This window comes from Nothobranchius furzeri, chromosome 18, assembly GCF_043380555.1.
Source record: "Nothobranchius furzeri strain GRZ-AD chromosome 18, NfurGRZ-RIMD1, whole genome shotgun sequence".
Classification (NCBI taxonomy): Eukaryota; Metazoa; Chordata; class Actinopteri; order Cyprinodontiformes; family Nothobranchiidae; genus Nothobranchius; species Nothobranchius furzeri.
The window spans coordinates 40674060-40694484 of NC_091758.1; the positions used below are offsets into that span (position 1 = coordinate 40674060).

Sequence of the window (20425 nt, forward strand, 5' to 3'; positions counted from 1 at the left end):
GTCATTTGTTCCTTGATGTTCATCGACTGACACTTCTGAGGAAAACTGCAGATGTCGTTGAAACAAGTAAAGGTAAACAAAAACCTGGATATGTCACCAAAGAAACAGCAAACTTGTTGTAAAACAAAAGAACAAATATTTTTAGTATTTATGTTTCTAGATTATTAATATTTTCTATTGAATAAGTACACGTTGTGTGCCATAATTTGGTTTATAACCTGAACTAGGTTAAATTTTTAATGTGAACACAACCTTGCAAACCTAAAAATATAAACGTCCAACACAGCATCAATATACAGGAACTTTTGTGGACAAAATTAGGTTTTAAAATCAGTTCAGAACATAATGTACAAAAGAATCGTTCATAACTAAAACTTTTTATGTGTTTGATTCTCTTGCAGCCTGGCGTTTTCAGTCCTCCAGCAGTATATCCAGCTCTTCCAAAGGCAGCCTCAGTCGCAGCTCCTTCTCCGTCATCAGGTCTATGAACTCCTGCAGATGCTCAGGAAACATCTGCACTGCATCCATGTACAAGCCCTGATCCACCCAAACACACAGAAATCAACAAGTCGAGTTTAACACTAAAATGGAACAAAAATCCAGTTTATACATGTTTTAAAACTTAGAAAGAGATTTTCTGCAGCTAGGGTAATAAAACTTTAATGGCTGCCTCACCTTCGCCCAGGGGATGTTCTGCAAGCCCTTATAAAAGATCCCTCTGGCCTTATCTGCTTTACCTTCAGACATCTATTAAGTCACAAAAGACACAACTTTTATTTTTAAACGAGTGGAAATAATTGAAAATTTTGCAAAATGCCAAAAAGACACAAAATCTAAACAAATAAGTGATTTAAAAAATGTCCCCAACTTTATTGAACAGAAGAACCGTAGACTCTCGGTGCTTCTACAGCGACACTGCCCTTCTGTACTCAGTGATTATGTGTGCAAATATGTGAAGAATTTACTGTCTTACCAGGAAGTGGACGTACATCCTCCACAATAAAGGACAGTGAGCACCCATCTCTGTTGCTATGGCGCTCTCAAACAGTCCTCGGATTCGGTTGCTGAGGCCGTTTTCTGGCAGTACGGGTAGGGGCTCATCGAAGCAACAAGATCTAAAAATACCATGAAAAATACATCTGATGTTTGACTCAAATGTGGCACAGAGCTGATGCTAAATATCAGGCAAAACAAAAGGACAAAAGCAGGGAGGTATGGTTGCAACAACAGGTTGTGTTTGTTGTTTAATGCAGCTAATTAGCGTTATTACTGATGGTTTTACCTCTGAGCAGCGTCCACCAGCTGCTTCCTTTGTTGTTCAGCAACAATAGCAAACAGACGGGGTGTAACGCTGCTGCTGTCTCTGGTTACAGCGTGGAAAAAACGGCGGGCCCGGCCGGCACTGTGGTAATGGTTCTCCAGCTGAAACACGAGTCACACACCTGTCAGCCTCTGCAGGTCCAGCTTCTCGTTTTAAACTTCTAATCGGAGTCTGTGAGGACTGTACCTGAAGGTAAATGCACCAGAGCGGGGCGCTGCTGGGCCAGGCGGAGAGGGCAGAAGTGAGCGTCTGTCTCAGCGTCACCAAAGGAAACACGCTGATGTTGGTGTGGAACCTCAGCAGCGCCACCTGCTGCACCGCCAGCGCCTCACACTCTGAGGCCAAACGCCGGTCAGTGAGGCTGGAATCAGCTGCAGGGAAACTCGCTTCCATGCCGCCGGGTTTAACCGAGTCAGGCGCCCGTTTTCGGTGCAGCTCCTCCATCTTGTCTCTGGCCTGGCTGTAGACGGTCAAAGCCGCTTGGATGCCGACTGTTAGGTACTGAAACAGAGCGTAACAGCCAACCAGGCCTCTTAACATCAGCTTCTCTTCCTGCAGGTCTTCTTTACTTCCTAGTACCAAGAATAAAAAAAACAAACACACCAAATATTCAGGAGGGACTTGAATTTCTAGTTTTTTTTTTCCTTTGGTTCTTTTTAGACATTGTTGCACATAAATAACTCCTGACTTTCTTTTAGCTTTCATTCCCTAGACTCCCTGTGGTCTACATCATGCTGAGACTAGCTAAACAACAAAGAATATAAAGTTACTTCAACACCACCGAGGGCTTTTCTCTACGCTACAGGAAGCAGGAAAACGTGTTTTGCGTGCAACACAAAACCAGCATCCACTAAAACAAACACCCAGAGATTGTTTAAAATCAAACCAAATCCAAAGGTGGCTGGACTCAAATTTCCTCAAACTCAATCCCAACCAAACTGAAGCAATTATTTAACCCCCCCCCCCCCCCCCCCGCCTCAGCACCTCCAACTACCACCAACTATTTCTCTTACCAACGATGTCACCAGCCTCGGTGGGAAACTTGACTCTGACTTGATAATGTCGCCACAAGTCAATGCCATAGTCCGATCATGCTTCTATCACCTTCGCTGCATCTCCGGACTCAAGCCGATCCTAAAGAGACCGCATCTTGAGTCGGTCATCCACCCCTTCATAACATCCCGCATTGACGTCTGTAACTGTCCCTGAGACAGTTAAAATAAAGTTGTTTATTTCAAATGTTTCTGTGTTAGAGAGATGCTTAATTTGGTTCATTTAATTACTAGATAAGATGATAAAAGTGTAACATTGATTTAAAAAACATGTCTAAAAATATGTGATTACAAAATATGGGTTTGTTAAATATGTAACGTGCTGTAAAGTTTGTAGGAGGTAGAGTTTGTAATGGTCACATGATCAGAGTTTGTTTGACAGCGCTACCATAGCAACCATAGCATGGATACATGGCTACAGATGCGTCTACAGCCTCAACGTTAATGTCATTCTGCATGTGGTCCAAGAGGCGCACACGGTATGGTTTCATGTATAATGTTTGTATAATGTTGCATATGTGTTCTACACTGTTAATGAGAGGACATTTTGTGATTCATTATTGCGCATTTTCTTTCTGTTCTGCTTGCACGAGACTGTTTATGGACAATGGTATGAGAGACTGATAAGTTCAAACCGTTATTGTGTAAACTTTGTGTTTCTTCAGTTTTCACGGTGTCTGAAGATAATAAGAGAGAGAGAGAGAGAGAGAGAGAGAGAGAGAGAGCAAATAAACATCCGAAGACATCAGTATGATGCGTGGCCATTCTTTGTTGGACCCCTGTAGTTACAGTGAAAACGTACCGCCAACGTGCCTGGAAGTTCAACGTAAGAAGCAGTGAATGTTTCAGAAGAAGAAAAGAAGAAAGGTTCGTGACAGCGCAGTGTGTGTGGTTCGAGAACGCAGCGGAAAGGAGGCTTGCAAACTCGGAAAGAGGAAACATCATTATTGGCGCTTTGGACGGCAACGACCACGACTTCACCAATAGAGGGCGACATTGACCATCATAAACTACAGCTCTGCAACCGTCTGCAACTCTGCCGTTGCACACAGCAAAAACTGTATAATCCCCCGTCTTCAAGGAAAAGATAACGGCTCTGCAGTCAACGTCAGGTTGGGCTGTGATATATCCACAGCTGTTAGTAAAGTTTGGAGAGGTCTATTAATATAATAATTTATTTTGTATGAGAAAGGTACTGAGCTAAAGGTAACCAGCCTGTCATAGCCAAACTGTTCCCCTTTAATTTACAAGTGGTGTTGTTTAAAGTGTTCTAATGATGTTTAAGAGTTCAACTTAAAGGAAGACTAACAAGGGGTGTTGTTAAGAAAAATTGTTGCAAGAATCAGGTTGTATTGAGAATTATATGTTTGCCAGGATCGCATATACATATAGCAACGACTTGTTATGCAGCAGGTTTGCTGAAACATGTGCAATGTCAGTAAACACAGAAAAATCACATATTGAAGAATTCTGAGAACAAATGGATTCCCTTAAGGAAGAGCTAAGTAGATTGAATGAACAATTGAAATTACAGACTGATGATGTTGAAAGGGAGAAATTGGAGTTACTCATAGGTGATATTCATGCTAAAATAGAAATAAAGCAGAAGCCTGCCACTAATACTTCAAGACTAGAGCCCAGGAAATCCTCAAGGGAGCGAAAGTTAACACCCAAAATGTTAGAACTTAAGCAACAAGAGTTTTCTCAGAAGGAGAGTAAATTTATCAAACTATATGAAACCTGGAAAGAACAAGTTAAAGCTACACGTTCCAAACTTAAAGAAGAGTGCTCTGACCAGGAATTAGCTGACATGATGGATACTGTCGAAGGGCTGGAGTCACAAGTGAAAAATACATACGAAGATATAAGATCGCAGGCAGCCCCTTCTACTGAGACTAGAAGAAAAATTGATTCCTGCACAGCAGTAACAGCGGACTTGATGAGAATACTTAAAGTACGTATGAGTGAAGTGGGGCAAGAAGAGTTTGATGCTAAGGCAGAAAATGCAAGACTTCACATGGTGCTAGACAGAGAATATGCTCAGTCAATATTTGGGACTACAATCTCCCGACCTTCAGTACGTAGCCACCGCTCAAGCTGTTTATCGGAGCAGCAAAGCATCAATGTAAAAAAGGCAGAGTGTGCTGCACAGCTTGCTGCGAAGCAGGCCGAGATAGAAATGGAGGAGGCTATTGCTACACAAAGGCAAGAGCTTAAAAGACTAGAAAATCAGCGAGATCTTCAGGTAATAACTGCAAAGCTAAAAGCTTATTCTCAAGCAGATTCAAGTGAAGTCTGTGGAGAAGTCAAAAGTGCACACAGTGAGGTAGTCAGTTGTCCTCCGTTAGCTCCTGAAGAAATCGTACCAGAGCAAACCTACAAGAATAATAACAATGAACAACCAAACAATAACAATGAGTCATTGTTAATGCAAGCATTGCATGACACAATGGTCCTCACCAGACTTCCTGCACCTGAACCCCCAGTCTTCTCAGGGGACCCACTTAAGTTCTTAGAGTGGAGCACTAGTTTCAAAGCTTTGATAGAACGGCGATGCACAAATCCAGCCGACAGGTTGTTCTACCTACGCAAATACATCAGTGGAGAAGCACAGTCTGTATTGGAGGGAAGCTTTTACAGAAAAGATGACCAAGCATATGACCAAGCTTGGGAAGCTTTGAATGCTCGGTATGGTCACCCCTTTGTAATTCAGCGTGCATTTAGGGAAAAACTGAACAACTGGCCAAAGATTGGTTCAAGAGAGTCACTTAAACTGAGACAATTCAGTGATTTTCTGACAGCCTGCAGCAATGCTATGCCATACATCAAAGAACTGCAGGTGTTAAATGACTGTGAAGAGAATCAAAAATTGCTCCGAAAACTTCCTGACTGGGTGACTTCTCGTTGGAATCGTCATGTCACGGTGCAGTTACGGCAAACAGAAGAATATCCAAGCTTCAAACAATTTGCTGACTTTGTTACACAAGAAGCGGAAGTTGCATGCAATCCCATAACATCATTTAATGCCTTGAAACACACTGAAGCTAGAGACATAAAGCATCCAAAGGCTAATGCATACATCACAAGTGTGGAAGCATCAGACAGAACAACCACAGGATACAGCAAAGTGGAGAACAATTCAAATGAGGCTGATATAGAAAGAAAAGCACATGCTTTGCCATCAAACTCAGTCACATGTATTTGCTGTGGAGAAAGCCATTCTATTCATAAATGCCAGACCTTTGCTCAAATGTATGTGGAAAACAAGAGAAAGTTCATACTTGACAATAACCTGTGTTTTGGCTGTCTCAAAAGAGGACACAATTCAAAAGACTGTAAGCGCAAAGCGACTTGTGGGGTTTGTAAAAAACATCATCCAACAGCTCTTCATGAAGACCGTCCAACAACTGCAGTGAACACGTTATCACATAGAATGCAGGCAGAAGAAAACATATCTGCACTTTCTTGCTGCATGGACAAAGGAGATGGTGGGAGCACATCCATGATAGTCCCTGTGTGGGTTTCTTCAACCACCACTCCAGAGAGAGAGACCTTAGTGTATGCTTTATTAGATACGCAGAGTAGCAACACTTTTGTAGATCAAGAGGTGTGTGAGGAGATGGGGATGAGTTTAGAGCCAGTGAAGTTAAAGCTAACCACTATGATGGGAAGAGATTCCATTGTTCAGAGCGAAAGGGTTAGTGGGCTCAGAGTTAGAGGGTTTTACTCCAAAGGCTTTATCAACTTGCCACTTGCCTATACCAGAGACTTCATCCCACTTGAACGTTCACACATTCCCACCTCTGAAACTGCCAAGAGATGGAAACATCTAATCAGAATAGCACAGGAGATGCCCGAGTTAATGGATTGCAAGGTCGGGCTGTTAATAGGCTACGACTGTTCTAGAGCACTGGCACCACGGCAAGTAATCGCGGGAGGTGACGAAGAGCCATATGCAATCAAGACAGACCTGGGCTGGAGCATTGTTGGCAGTTCACAAAAAATGGCAACATCAACAGAAGTGACAGGCCTGTGCCATCGCTTATCTGTTAAGGAGCTTCCACCTCTGACACCAGCCACCATCATCAGAGTACTTGAGTCAGATTTCAAAGACACAGCTCCTGGAGAAAAGAGCATATCACAAGATGACATACAGTTCATGCATCTGCTAAATGAGGAAATACACCAGAATGCTGACGGGCACCTAGAGATGCCACTTCCCTTTAAGGCACGCCCTCAGCTGCCAGAAAATAAGCGTCTGGCTCTGGTGCGACTTAAGCACCTGAAAGGGAAGTTTGAGAAAAACCCCAAATTTAAGGACGATTATGTAAGGTTCATGGACAATGTCTTCAAGGAAGGTGATGCTGAAAGAGCTGAAGATGATCCCAGAGAAGGAAATACGTGGTACATTCCACATCAAGGCATCTATCACCCAAGAAAACCAGAAAAAATCAGGGTTGTGTTTGACTGCTCTGCAAAGTACAGTGGCACAGCTCTGAATGATCACCTCTTGACCGGACCTGACCTCATCAACAGTTTGACTGGAGTCCTCTGCAGATTTCGCCAACACCCTATTGCAATAATCTGTGATGTAGAGAAGATGTTTCACAGATTTCATGTAAACAGAGAAGACAGAAATTACTTGCGATTCCTGTGGTGGGAAAACGGTGAAACAAACACAGAGCCAAAAGAATTTCGCATGAAAGTCCATCTTTTCGGGGCAGCATCCTCACCAGGCTGCGCAAATTATGCAATGAAGTATCTTGCGAGCCAAAATGAAAGGGAACATCCAACAGCAGCCAACTTCATCAGAAGTAGCTTCTATGTTGATGATGGGCTAGTCAGTGTAAAAACTGTGAATGCAGCCATTGAACTAGTGAGAGATGTGCGGAAGGTGTGTGCGAAGGCAAGATTACGGCTTCACAAGTTCATATCCAACAACAGAGAAGTCCTGGAGTCAATTCCAGATAGTGAACGAGCTAGTGGAGCCCAGGATGTGGACATCAGTCATCATGAACTCCCAGTTCAAACTGTGTTGGGAGTAAGGTGGAGTGTAAGCTGTGACACCTTCTCCTTTAAAGTTGCCCTGGAGGAGAAACCAGTATCACGACGGGGAATTCTTTCCATTATCGCCTCTGTGTTTGACCCATTAGGCTTCTTGGATCCTTTCCTTCTAATAGGAAAGAAAATTCTACAGGAAATGTGTCTAAAGAGCATTGGATGGGATGAGCCACTGCCTGGTGAATTGAAGCCACAATGGGAGAGCTGGGTCACTGATCTGAAGAACCTGCAGCAACTCCAAATCCCAAGATGCTTTGTACCTGAAAACCTTGGAAAAGTCCAAAGAATAGAACTCCACCACTTTTCAGATGCGAGCAATCGCGGGTATGGTCAGTGCTCATATGTCCGGGTGATGAGTGAAGACAGAGTGCATTGCTCCTTAGTCATGGGCAAAGCAAGAGTTGCACCCACGAGAGTTGTAACCATACCAAGGCTGGAATTAACAGCAGCAGTGGTGCCTGCAGCAGTCAGCAGAATGCTAAAAGAGGAACTGGAGCTCAAAATTGATCAAGAGTATTTCTGGTCTGATTCACAGGTGGGTTTGGGCTACATTAACAACGAAGCCCGCACATTTCATGTTTTTGTTGCTAATAGAGTGCAAAGAATCAGAGAAGCAACTGATCCAGCACAGTGGCACTATATTGGCACCAATCAAAATCCAGCGGATCACGCTTCCAGAGGCCTCACAGTGGCAGAACTGATAAGTTCAAATTGGCTCACTGGACCTCATTTCCTGTGGGAAAGAGGGTTTGTCACACCAGACTCAACTCCAGACCTTCTGGTAGGTGATCCAGAGGTCAAAACGACACAAATACTACGTACAAAGGTAGTAGAGGACAGGAACTTCTTGGAGAGACTCAAAAGGTTCTCAAAATGGCATACAGCAGTAAATGTAGTTGCTAGGATTCAGCAACTAGCCAAAAAGCCAGAATACAACTAGGAAATAGAAAACTATCGAAAGAGGGTGAAAGGCTCAATAAACCATCCACTCTTGAACGCCCTATACATAAATTAGTGGTCCTAATAGAGAGTAATTAGAATGTTCCAGTGGAACTTCTGTAAATGTATATGGGATGGTTAAAGTATTAGACTTGACTTGCAAGATTGTCACAATTAAGTACTGTTTGGTTCTGAAAATTTCTAGATTTATTCAAATTATTAACAGTTCATAAATCTTAGTAATTTGGTGGGAGTGTAACTGTCCCTGAGACAGTTAAAATAAAGTTGTTTATTTCAAATGTTTCTGTGTTAGAGAGATGCTTAATTTGGTTCATTTAATTACTAGATAAGATGATAAAAGTGTAACATTGATTTAAAAAACATGTCTAAAAATATGTGATTACAAAATATGGGTTTGTTAAATATGTAACGTGCTGTAAAGTTTGTAGGAGGTAGAGTTTGTAATGGTCACATGATCAGAGTTTGTTTGACAGCGCTACCATAGCAACCATAGCATGGATACATGGCTACAGATGCGTCTACAGCCTCAACGTTAATGTCATTCTGCATGTGGTCCAAGAGGCGCACACGGTATGGTTTCATGTATAATGTTTGTATAATGTTGCATATGTGTTCTACACTGTTAATGAGAGGACATTTTGTGATTCATTATTGCGCATTTTCTTTCTGTTCTGCTTGCACGAGACTGTTTATGGACAATGGTATGAGAGACTGATAAGTTCAAACCGTTATTGTGTAAACTTTGTGTTTCTTCAGTTTTCACGGTGTCTGAAGATAATAAGAGAGAGAGAGAGAGAGAGAGAGAGAGAGAGAGCAAATAAACATCCGAAGACATCAGTATGATGCGTGGCCATTCTTTGTTGGACCCCTGTAGTTACAACGTCAACTCCGTCCTAGTCGTCATTAGCGACGGCCACCTTCGACGGGTCCAGAACGCCGCTGCTCGTTTTCTAACTGGCTCTGATCGTCGTCATATCACTCCTATTCAGGCCCGGCTACACTGGATCCCTGTACACTTTCATATCATGTTCAAGATCTTATCATTAACCTTTAACGCACTCAATGGTTCAGGGCCATCACACATCCACGATCTGTTGACTCAGTACACTCCGCCGCGGCCTCTACGTTCTGCTGCCCAAAAGCTCCTGATTGTTCCAAAAACATCATACAAAACACGCGGTGAACGGGCCTTTTCCCACGTTGCACCAAAACTCTGGAATGCCCTTCCACCTCCCATTTGTGCTGCCGACTCACTGGTTGACATCAAATCACGCTTAAAAACTTTTTACTTTAACAATTCCTTCTGCGCATGACCCTGAAACAAACTCTCCGCATCACTCACTCATCTCTGATTACCGTCACCTCAGCCGACGACTTACTTACTTGTTTTTATCTTCTTTTTATCTGGAAATAAAGTTCTACATTGTTTTGTTAATATGTCCACTGATTTCATTTTAAAGAGCAAGTCACCCTCAAATCAACAATTTTTCTGATCAACTATATAAATGCGTGTCTAATCGTGCTGCAGACACATGTAGTCAATAGTTTTGCACTTTAGTGCATTTTAGTTAAAATTTTAATTTTCTGCCTAAGCATTGCGCCGTTGTCAGGTAAAAACTCTGCACTGCATTTGAATTAAAATCTGCCATCGCTATTGGCTAAGAGGTACCCTAGAACATTAGCTGGTACCATATGACGTCACAATGTCATCGTTATGAGCCTGTGTGTATTTGTAAGCGGCTCCGCCCTCTCGGTCTGCTAGGCAACAGCATTTGTTGCATTTTTCAAACAGGAAGTGGGAGCGGAGTAATACTCTGGTAGGGGGTGACTTGCTCTTTAAATGTATTAGCTACGGCTCGGTTCTTGTTTTCCTTTTCTACGATTTGTACAAGTTAGGCCCTTTTTACTTCTAACTTGTTACACTATTCCACCTCTCTTATCTATGTTGTATCGTGGCCCACCAGCCCTCCTGTGCAGCATCTTGGACAGCTGAAACACTGCATCTTTATATTGCTTCATACATAAATGATGGATGGATGGAAACCTTTTCTGTCTGATTGAAGATTCTGAATGTTCTGGTCCAGAGCTGACAAGCTGCTACTCAGAGCCTGCTCATAGGACCTCCTTGCTTTCAGGATGGAAACCGGGGAAATGGACTGAGAGGATGTTCCCTCTGCTAGCCGGGTCAGCACACGGACTGCCGGTGACATTGTTGCATCAGCGTGTTGGCCCGTTTGCCCCTTCGCTCCGTCCTCTGCCTCCAACTGGGACCACAGGAGGCACAGCTCACACAGACTGGGCCCACTCGGGCCTTTGGTTCCTCCCATCGCTGTGGCCGTGGAGAAAACCTTCCGAGCTTCATCCAGATTTCCCAGGATCCACTCCAAGTGAGCGTACTCCCGCCACAACACCAAAGAAGAGCGATTGTCGGGTTCTTTGAGCAGCCTTTTAGCGACCCGCTTGCTGCTCTTCCCCTGAGAGCGAAGACGCTTCTTATTGCCGCTGTGCAGGCAGCGCAAAACCTGGAACACGAGTAAGATGAGATGTACAACTGTGTGCTAAAGTCTTAAACTACTTCTCATTTGGGTCGTAAGACTTTAAAGTGACGTTTTTAAATATTTTATCTCATAAACAAGAAAAACTGGACTTTTGCTCATCGCCGAGTCCTTAGTGAGTCGACATCTACCTTGAGTTTCTCGTATCGGATCCAGCTGAGTGACAGAAACCCTCGGCGAAGAGGAGGAAGGACGGGCTGGATTATCCCAAACACGTTGGTGAGGAACTTCTCACCCTGATTCCCGAGCCCCGTCCACTTCCTTACTCCCTGTAGAGTGGTCATGTGACCTACAGAGTTCATCCCAAGGTCAGGTAGCTCATAGGAGGTCAGAGGACGCTGGAGGTCGTTACCTGAGATGCACACTTGCTGTTACTTTCATCTCCTGACTAAATGCATCACTGATTGGAACTGTGTTTTACCCTGAGTGAGCAGAGAAAGGTTCTCCAGAAGCAGGCCCGGCTGACAAGGAGGAGAGGAGATCACAGAGTCCACAGGCAGACCCAGAAAGGACAAGAACTTGAGAAGAAGCTGGAACTGAAGTTCTGATGAAGACAGAACAATCAGGGACGAACCGATGTCGTCAAACAGCACCTAGAGGTGGTGAGAGCGGGAGACAAGGACGTCAAACACAACAAAAACAAAAACTGTAGCCGGATCTGAGATTCACCTGTCTGTCTGGATCCTCACAGTCCTCCTCTGATTGGCCCTTAGCTTTGTCTGGTCTCCACGGTAACCAGTGAGCTGCTTCACGCATCGACTCTACATCCAGCCACACCGTTCCCCTGGGTAGACTCCTGTCCTTCACCTCCTCTTCTTCTTCCTCCTCCTCCTCGTCCTCATCTTCTGTAAAATGGAAAATGGTAAAAAGCCTGTATAATAATAATAATAATAATACATTTTATTTAAAAGCGCCTTTCAGGTCAGGACACCCAAGGTCACTTGACAGGAAAAATACGTTCAGTAAAATACATTAAAACAACAATAAAACACAACGAAGAAAAGAACATAGGAAATAAAAACCAATTATAATAAAATCAGAGGTCACAGGCAGATTTGAGCAGGTGTGTCTTGAGTCTGGATTTGTGGAGGGTGAAACTGTCAATATTTCTGATGTCTGGGGGGAGTGAGTTCCAGAGACGGGCCTTCCTATGGTTCACAGCCCCCCAAGGCGCTTCGCAACACAATCATTGACTTTTGATGTGCTAATACTAGATTATCCATTTAATTATAGATCCACTAGGATAAATACAATAAAGTTTATCTTTCACCAAATACAATATTTACTAAGACATCACAATATAACTATAGACACATTACTTGTCTGTGTGTGTGTGTGTGTGTGTGTGTGTGTCTGTGTCTTTGTCTGCCTGCTCTGTCTTCTCGATCCCCAGTGAGTCGTGGAGGATGGCTGCTTATACTGAGCCAGGATTCTCTGGAGGTTTCTTCCTGTTAAAAGGGAGTTTTCCTCTCCACTGTCGCTGCATGCTTGCTTAGTATGAGAATTGCTGTATAGTCACTGACACTAGTCAGTGACTTGATGCAATTTGCTGGGTTCCTTATATAGGAAACATTATTTCTGATTGGCTTAATGAACTGTGAATTGGAATGTTTATTATGTGAAGTGCCTTGAGACGACTCTTGTCGTGATTTGGCGCTATATAAATAAACTTGAATTGAATTGAATTGAATCAGTCATCCACACATTCACACGCTGGTGACGATGAGCTACTATGTAGCCGCAGCTGCCCTGGGGTGCGCTGACAGAGGCGAGACCTGCCGAGCACAGGCGCCACCGGTCCCTCCGACCACCACCAGCAGGCAAGGCAGGTTAAGTGTCTTGCCCGAGCAGCATTCTCTAGTCAGAGCCGGGATTGAACCTGCAACCTTCCGATTACTGGATAACCGGTTCTACTTCCTGAGCTACCACTATCCCAAAGAGGAGGACAACAGCAGAAACAGACTGAAATCCTGATTCCTTCATTTTTGGATGATGTGTTTTTTTAGTTTTACCTGCACCGGGTTGAAGCCACCCTCCTTGTTCTTGTTGGATCATCCAGGCCTTCCATCCTCTGGCCCCCACCTCCCCAACTCTCGCCTCCCCGCTGTCCCAGAACGGCTCGAAGAACTCCACCTGTCCATCAAAACACCAGATTAACTAATGATGGCCCAGTCAAAGGCCTTAATACAAGAAGAGAGGTGTATTAGTATGTGCCCAGGGTTACCTGTGGCTGAACTCATGTAGACAAGCTTTTCACTAGATTTTCACTTCTTTAATATTTTCACCATGAGGAAATTTGTGGTTTTTATCCTGTGAAGGGCGATAAACCCTCCTGAGACCCAATATATTCTTCTGTTTAAAGGGACTTTACGGAGTTTTGAATTTTTATGCTCGTGATTGCCCCCTCAGGCCAAAAGCGTAACGGCAGCTTCAATAGTAGGCTCGTGCACGAGGCGCGCATGCTGTACGTGCACACTCCTTAACGAAAATAACAGCTGAGACAGTCGTGTGTGTGTGTGTGTGTGTGTGTGTGTGGGGGGGGCCTGGAGGACAGAGGACAGGAGAACGCGCAGCTAGTTAATAAAATAATTTGGTTCTGTACCTTTCTCTTCAGCACAGCCGACAGAGGTTTATGATGGGTCAGTCCTCCTGCATGCTCAGATCATTCCCTTCCCTTGCTTGAAAAATTGTTCCAAAATGAAAGTTGAACCCACATCTTTTTTATCTGTGAATTCAATGCCGTTCGGCGAGTCTCAAATAAAAATTTGGGCGTCTTACTGTAAAAAAATATACCATTAATGTAAAAAATAAACTCTAAATAAACTATGTTCACATACGGAATCAAACCCAGGACTTCAGCACGGGAGTCCGACGTGTTACTAGGTGAGCTAAAGCGCCAGTGACATCTATTGTATCTGTAACGTTTATATCCTTGATGACAGCTGAAACAACGTCAAACCAAAGAACGGTTCAGAGCGAAAATGGCTATTTTGTTGCTAATTAGCAGGAAATATCTAGAAGAAAGTTCTACAGAAAGTAGCTAAGGGTCCTCAGAAATGTAGCTAGCTTTGTCACTAGGCGTTAGGAACAGCGACAAAGTGGCACTGCCTTCTCTCTGCTGCTAAAGCTACGGATAGCAAATTCTACGGGCGATGCCTGAGCGTGAACGCGCATGAAGCAGCCTGCTCGACCCGAGCATCTCTCTTTTTCTGTGATTTTACAGAAAAACAGGCAATCACAGTAAAAATGCCAGGGCTCATTCTACAGGACCAGGGCATTACAGGAGAATGTATGAAGAAGACATTTATTATTTCTATACATGTTTTGGCTGTCAAACGTCCTTATAGTCCCTTTAATTTAGGCCTGTTCTAATTATTGAGAAAAACTGGAGTTTATTTAAAACTTTTGTAACTTTGAGTAAAACATTAAAACTTTTTAATGTTTCATTTCGTACAACTAAATATTTAAAAACAATGGTTGTTTATTTTTTATGTCTATGAGGTCCTGCTCATCAAAATCACTGAGGGATAAAGAGGCTTGACACTACTTTGCAACATTTCAACCAGAAAATAACATAAATAAAACCCCTGATCGGATCCATTATGATCAATAAATTTGAACCCAAAATCAATCAATCAGATTCATTTATATATCACCAACCACCACCTTATCGGAGGCCTAAGCTGCTGAACAGTGCATAAAAACAAGGATGAAAACAACATAGTAGGAAAAAGAATGTAAAATAGATTTAAAAATCAATAAAAACATACAAGTAAAAGTAATTCAAAACCATACAGTACCAATGGTAAAAATACAAAAGCCTGGGTCAACGATGTTGGAGGAAAGCTAGTAGATAAATGTGAGTTTTCAGGCGAGACTTAAACTCCTGTAGAGATGGAGCTTGCTTCACTGCCAGAAGGAGCTCATTCCAGAGCATATGGGCCATTACTGAGAAGGCCCGGTCCCCCGCTTCATCTGAGTTTAGAGCGGGGGACTTCCAGCAACTCCTGCTCAGCGGAACGAACGACCCGGGTGGGGACACGCCGCTGCAGCAAGATTTGGGGAAGCACTGCCCTGCAGCACCCTGAAAACATGGAGGAGGATCTTAAATCTTGCCCGATAAAACATCGGGAGCCACTGCAGAGAAGCTAGCACTGGCGTAATGTGGTCTCTCTTCTGGTCCCAGTCACAAGTCTTGCAGCAGAGTTTTGGACTAGCTGGAGTCGTGCAGTAGTAGCCTGACTCAGTCCAGCATGCAGCGCATTGCAGTAGTCAGGACATGATACAAGCATGTGCTGCTGTTTCAGCTCTACTCTAGACAGGAGAGGCTTTATCTCGGACAGTCGTCTCAGATTAAAAAAACATGCTCGAACAACCATGTTCACTTGTGCATCAAGGCTAAGGGCTGCATCGATTTTCACCCCTGAATTAGTGACCGCATTCTTCTTTCATTGCATCATGAAATCAAGATCAATCTCATCACCAGGGCTGAGTATTATAACCTCAGTTTTGGACTCATTTAGGAAGAGGAAGATAGCAGTCATCCATGACAACTTTCGTTAAAAAGTCCAATAATGCAGATACAGAGCCTTCTGCTCCTAGATCTAACAGTCATCCGCATAAAAATGGAACTTAACACCATGGTGCTGAAGGAGGACTCCCAGGGACAAGAGGTATAGTGTAAACAGATGGGGGCCAAGGAAAGAGCCTTGGGGGACCCCCCCATCTGGGACTTTCCCAGGCTGAAGAAAACGATTCTTCACTAACAGGAAGGTTGATATAAATCCTCAGAGATATCCATTTGCCTGTGTACCTGCTGCTTGGTGGACAGTTTTTTTACACTGTCAGGTTTGAAGAAGGTGAAGTCGATCATGGCCTGAAACAGAGAAATGGCCTTCTCAGAGTGACCAGACTGTCGTAGGAAATGACACTGTTGGGTGAAGATATCTGGACAAATAAAAGAAAACACAAGTTGGAAATGTGCCTAGGTGTTCTGCCGAATCTTGTTCATCAAGTTAAAAGTTCCACTCATGCATAACTCATGAGTAAACAAGCAAACAGAGCTGAAAAACTTAAATCCAATTTACCCAGCATGTCTTCTTCTAGTCCTGGTGGAGCTGGATGAGACAGCATGCTGCCATCTCGCACGGCGCTGAGTGTGCTCAGACACTTTCCATACGCAGAGTTGACTTTGGTTACAGTAAAGGAGCTGAAGTAACTCTGAGTGAAGAGCAGATACTCCCTCCACATGGGGGCGCTGTTTGGATGGAGGAACACCTGAAAGCAAACATCAGAAGCCCAGAAAAGTCCATTTCTTCTCTAATTTGGATAAATTAACCTCAATATCAAAATTATTTGCTTTAAGCTGAGAGTACAAACACTTTACATAGAACAGACACGGACTAGCTTTACATATTAATTTTGATTATCTTGATAGAGACTCACCAGTTTCTTCCATTCTTTAGCCAGAGCTGAGGGTTCCCAGAGCTCCTGACAGATTCTGAGCCTCTCGAGCTGCAGGGCGATGCAGGACGGGTTCATAGCCACGGCTCGCTCTGCGATGCTCAGTTTTTTGTCCAGAATGGCTCTGTAGGAGGACTTACGATGCTCTGCTGATTCACCACCCTGCTCTTCCTCAAATGCCACAGAACTCACTTCATCCTGCAGGAGGAAATTAAGTTTAGCTCAGTTTATGCGACGAAGCCTGCAAAAATATTTATGTTTCCTAATTTTAAGACATTTAAGTGAATATAAATCCTAATTATATTCTCACAAATCCAATATTTAAGACTCTATCAATAAAGCAGGTTGAATGGATGGAGTTGGTGTCACCTGGTAGTGTATGAACTGTATCCACAGCTGTGTGTCTGACGGCTGCTCTCTGAGCCGCCGGTTAAACTCTCCAGTCCTCCCGACTACAGAGACAGGGTTTCCTTCTGTCTCTAAGTCCCGTTTTTGATCGTCCTGCTGTCCTTTCCCCTGCAGCCAGAGAGCCGTGGACGAGTCGTACACTCCGAGGGGATTTACGGACAACGTTGGAAATCTTTCACCTAATTCAAGGATAAAAATTAGAAATCAGTCGCTTACAATAAAACATTAAAGTGCACTGAACTCCTCATGAGATTATGTCACTTTCTTTGTGTCTGAAATTAAACATCAGTTCAGTTTATGTTTGAACCCATAGGGTTTACTGTCAATATCCTTACTACCTGACTCTTGTCTTTTGTTTTTCTCATCAACATCACCCACGGGGAGGTAGGAGCTCAGCTGGAGGGCATCAGGAGCCACAGGTGAAACAGGAAGAGGCGGCTCTGACTTCAGCAGCTGCCGACTGGCCGTAGAAAAGTATCTGTCAGCTGTTTTCTTACTGTCCCCTCCTTTCTGTCTCTTCTTTGTTTCTGACTCCTCCCAGCTGACTCCCTGTCTCTGAGAGTCCAGACCCAAAGTGGAGCTGCCTTTCCTTCTGTACCTGAAACACACACAGGAACTCCAATGTCAGAACATAAATACAACAATCCAAACAATCCATTATAAAAAAAAGTGTTCTGTTAGTAAGAATTACTAAAAATACAAAACTGAACTTTGACAAAAACACTATCAAAGGTTTATGTTTGAACTACCTGGCTACATCTCCTCTGTACAGAGACTTGTAAGTCCAGTTGGCCGAGTCCGGTTTACGGTCCACACAGAATGGGTGCCCTGTGGGCGCCTGGAGGTCATCCAACCAGGAGAAACGACTTGCTAAGGAAGTGTCCTGATGCCTGCACAGATGCACAAGTATGAACAAAAATCATCAATACAAAACAACAATAAGATTAGTGAATAATTAATAGTTTATTCTTGCCTGTCTTCCTCTTCCTCTTGCTTTATGAGATCACTGGGATAGACGGTGTCAGAATCAGATCCATTGCTGCTCGAATTCCTCTCACTTCTCTTTTTATGCTTTTTCTTCTTTTTTCTTTTCTTCTCACTCTTCTTTTTCTTCTTTCTTGGTGGCCCATCACCCACTTCCCTTTCTTCTCCCTGACTGGAGCTAGCATCCCTGCTCACAAATAATTATGATAACGTAAATGAGTATAAAAAAACATAATAAGTGAACAACACCTGCTTGAAGCTAAGGAAAAGATTAAAACACTGATGTTGAATTCCATTATTTGACTGGTTAAACAAATGAATGAGACATTTGTTTAACTAATTTCAGCTCAGTTATGTTTTTACCCGTATATTTTCGACATTAAACTACTGATACATACAAGAAAAATAAAATAAAAATAGAAAAATTTCTACCTTGACGCCTTTTGGTATGGCTTCTCGCCAGTCTTCTCTAAGATACGACTGTGAAGCGAGATGGCGTCTCCAGTCTGGAAGCTTTTGTTGTTCAGCCAATCTAATTCTGCAAAGAAAAAAATGTCAATAAAATATTTGAGACATCATAAAGCACTGTTTTGCACTTGTATCCAAAAGGTGCACAAAAACCTAATTAGCAAACTGATGTGGAATTTAACTTTAACTATTATACAGAGCAAAACCAGCCCTTAAAATAACTCAGAAGTGTGTAAACAGAAAATAGTCAAAGGTAACAAACTGTTGGGAGCGTTTAAAGAGAACTGAAAACCAGCAAACAAATCAAATGCTTCTTAGTGACTTCTTGATTCATTTGGACTCGTTCAAGGTTTGGAAATAGAAACATCGTTTCCACAGCTCTCTCAAAAACACGGGCTAATCAATTAAAATGAGAATATGTCAAACACGTGAGAGGCGACAACTTTCTGGTCCGAAAAGTATTTAACGCTGAATAATTTTTTTTTTTTAATTCTCGTTGAATCTGGCTTCTGGGCTACGACAACAGACGAACGTTCAGGTTGAGTTCAGTCCAGTTACTTGTTGTTTTAACCTGACAAACACGAAAAGCCGTCAACGCGGAAACGTAATTTTACCATTTGTGTCACACGAAGGAATAAATAATCACCTTCTGACGAATTCTCAACTTTGGTATTAGCAGCTTCAGCAAAAGCTGGGAAAAGAGCCATAATGCTGCATGTAAACAGTCGCAGAAATATGACGTCAAGTGTCGACGCAAGTCACGCGACCTAGTTCACGTGAAGAAAGTAGGTCAGAAAGGTATAATTTACAAATTTGATAAAATATATATTGAGAAAATAAGAACTATCTACCTAAAATTACATATACCACCGAAAGCTTAAGAAACCCATCTTAAAATCGAATTGTCCAGTATATGTACAGTCTATGAAAATAATGAATGCAATCTATCCTTCAAAATAATTATTAAGAGCTCGTTTTGATGTTGATAGCAACTGCTCTTTTTGCGAAAGTCACATAGAAACTATGGATCATATATTTTACGACTGTCAGAAAACACAATTATTCTGGAAAAAGCTAGAGATGTGGATCAAAATAAAAATACCCCTCCCAGTTCACATCACTAAAGATATGATAATATTTGGAATTAGATAAAGAAAATCATCCTCTGTTTAGCCAAATTTTATATCCATAAACAACGAATTTTACAATCATCCCCTGTCTTCAATTTGTTTTAATTGAATTTCAATTATATCTGAAATCCCTGAAACACCTCAACAAATATAACGAACTTTCGACGTTCAAGAAACTCCTGAAGACCCTGCTCTTCAGAGAGCATCTTCTTAACTAGCACCTTCCCTGCACCCCCCCCCCCTCTCTCTACTGTCCACTCCTTGTTCCCTCCTCTCCATGACTGATGTCAATGTTGTTGTTGTTATTGTTGTTGTTAGCCTCAAGGGCAAAATGCCGATTATCACTTGTAAGTCGCTTTGGACAAAAGCGTCTGCTAAATACATAAACATAAACATAACATATTAGCTGAACTTCCAAAAGTGATTTCCTAATTCTATATGATAAATGCTGTACCCTCATTGAAAGCTGTACTCTACTTGTTCTTTACGTTCTTTTGTCTCTTGTTGCTGTCTATTTAATTTATATTTACTAATGTTATAGCATGTTAACTGCTTCTTTTGAATTTACGTTTTGGACATAACATTGTCAAAGTGCCATGTTTGTTTGTAAATTTACTAAATAAAGTTAATAAAAAAAGGTCAGAAAGGGCTGGATAATAGTTTTGCTTCACAACAGCATATTAAGCTGTATTATTTCTAATTCAGGTTTTTATTCTGTTTGGCAAATTCTTTGTACACAAATAGGTCTCACAGAAAACCAAATTATTAATTCAACTGACCTAAAATATTCAAACTAATCTTTGGTTTGGTTGCCTTCATTTGAATCCTTTTAGATTACGATGACTGGATGACTGAGAACTTTCACCTGCATATTACTAATCTTAAAAACAAGAAAGCATCTTCCAGTGTTTAAGGGAAAGATCCTTTAGCCAACAAATGGAGCCATACTCATTTTAAAAACAAATTAATTATTGCATACAATTTTGATCACAACAAATTTAAAACTTGAGTAATTGAAGTCTA

At 42.4% G+C, this 20425-nt stretch overlaps 1 protein-coding gene across 3 annotated transcripts; it reads right to left on the bottom strand.

Moving 5' to 3' along the window:
- Nucleotides 1–205: 205 nt before the first annotated feature.
- nrde2 (NRDE-2, necessary for RNA interference, domain containing) lies at nucleotides 206–19030 on the bottom strand. 3 transcript variants are annotated; one of them, XM_015975651.3, is made up of 19 exons: nucleotides 18919–19030; nucleotides 18237–18342; nucleotides 17794–17991; nucleotides 17570–17710; nucleotides 17159–17418; nucleotides 16782–16999; nucleotides 16395–16610; nucleotides 16037–16226; nucleotides 15763–15896; nucleotides 12962–13082; nucleotides 11619–11794; nucleotides 11371–11542; nucleotides 11081–11301; nucleotides 10439–10916; nucleotides 1508–1893; nucleotides 1283–1422; nucleotides 974–1115; nucleotides 676–747; nucleotides 206–537 (listed from the first exon to the last, which is right to left on the bottom strand). In XM_015975651.3, exons 1-19 carry the CDS (start codon nucleotides 18977–18979, stop codon nucleotides 412–414), a joined length of 3558 nt encoding a protein of 1185 aa, XP_015831137.3. In that variant the 5' UTR covers nucleotides 18980–19030; the 3' UTR covers nucleotides 206–411. The 3 variants fall into 3 exon arrangements, with proteins under 3 accessions (XP_015831137.3, XP_015831138.3, XP_015831136.3); XM_015975652.3 differs by having other exon boundaries at nucleotides 11619–11791; nucleotides 17156–17418; XM_015975650.3 differs by having other exon boundaries at nucleotides 17156–17418.
- Nucleotides 19031–20425: the final 1395 nt, after the last annotated feature.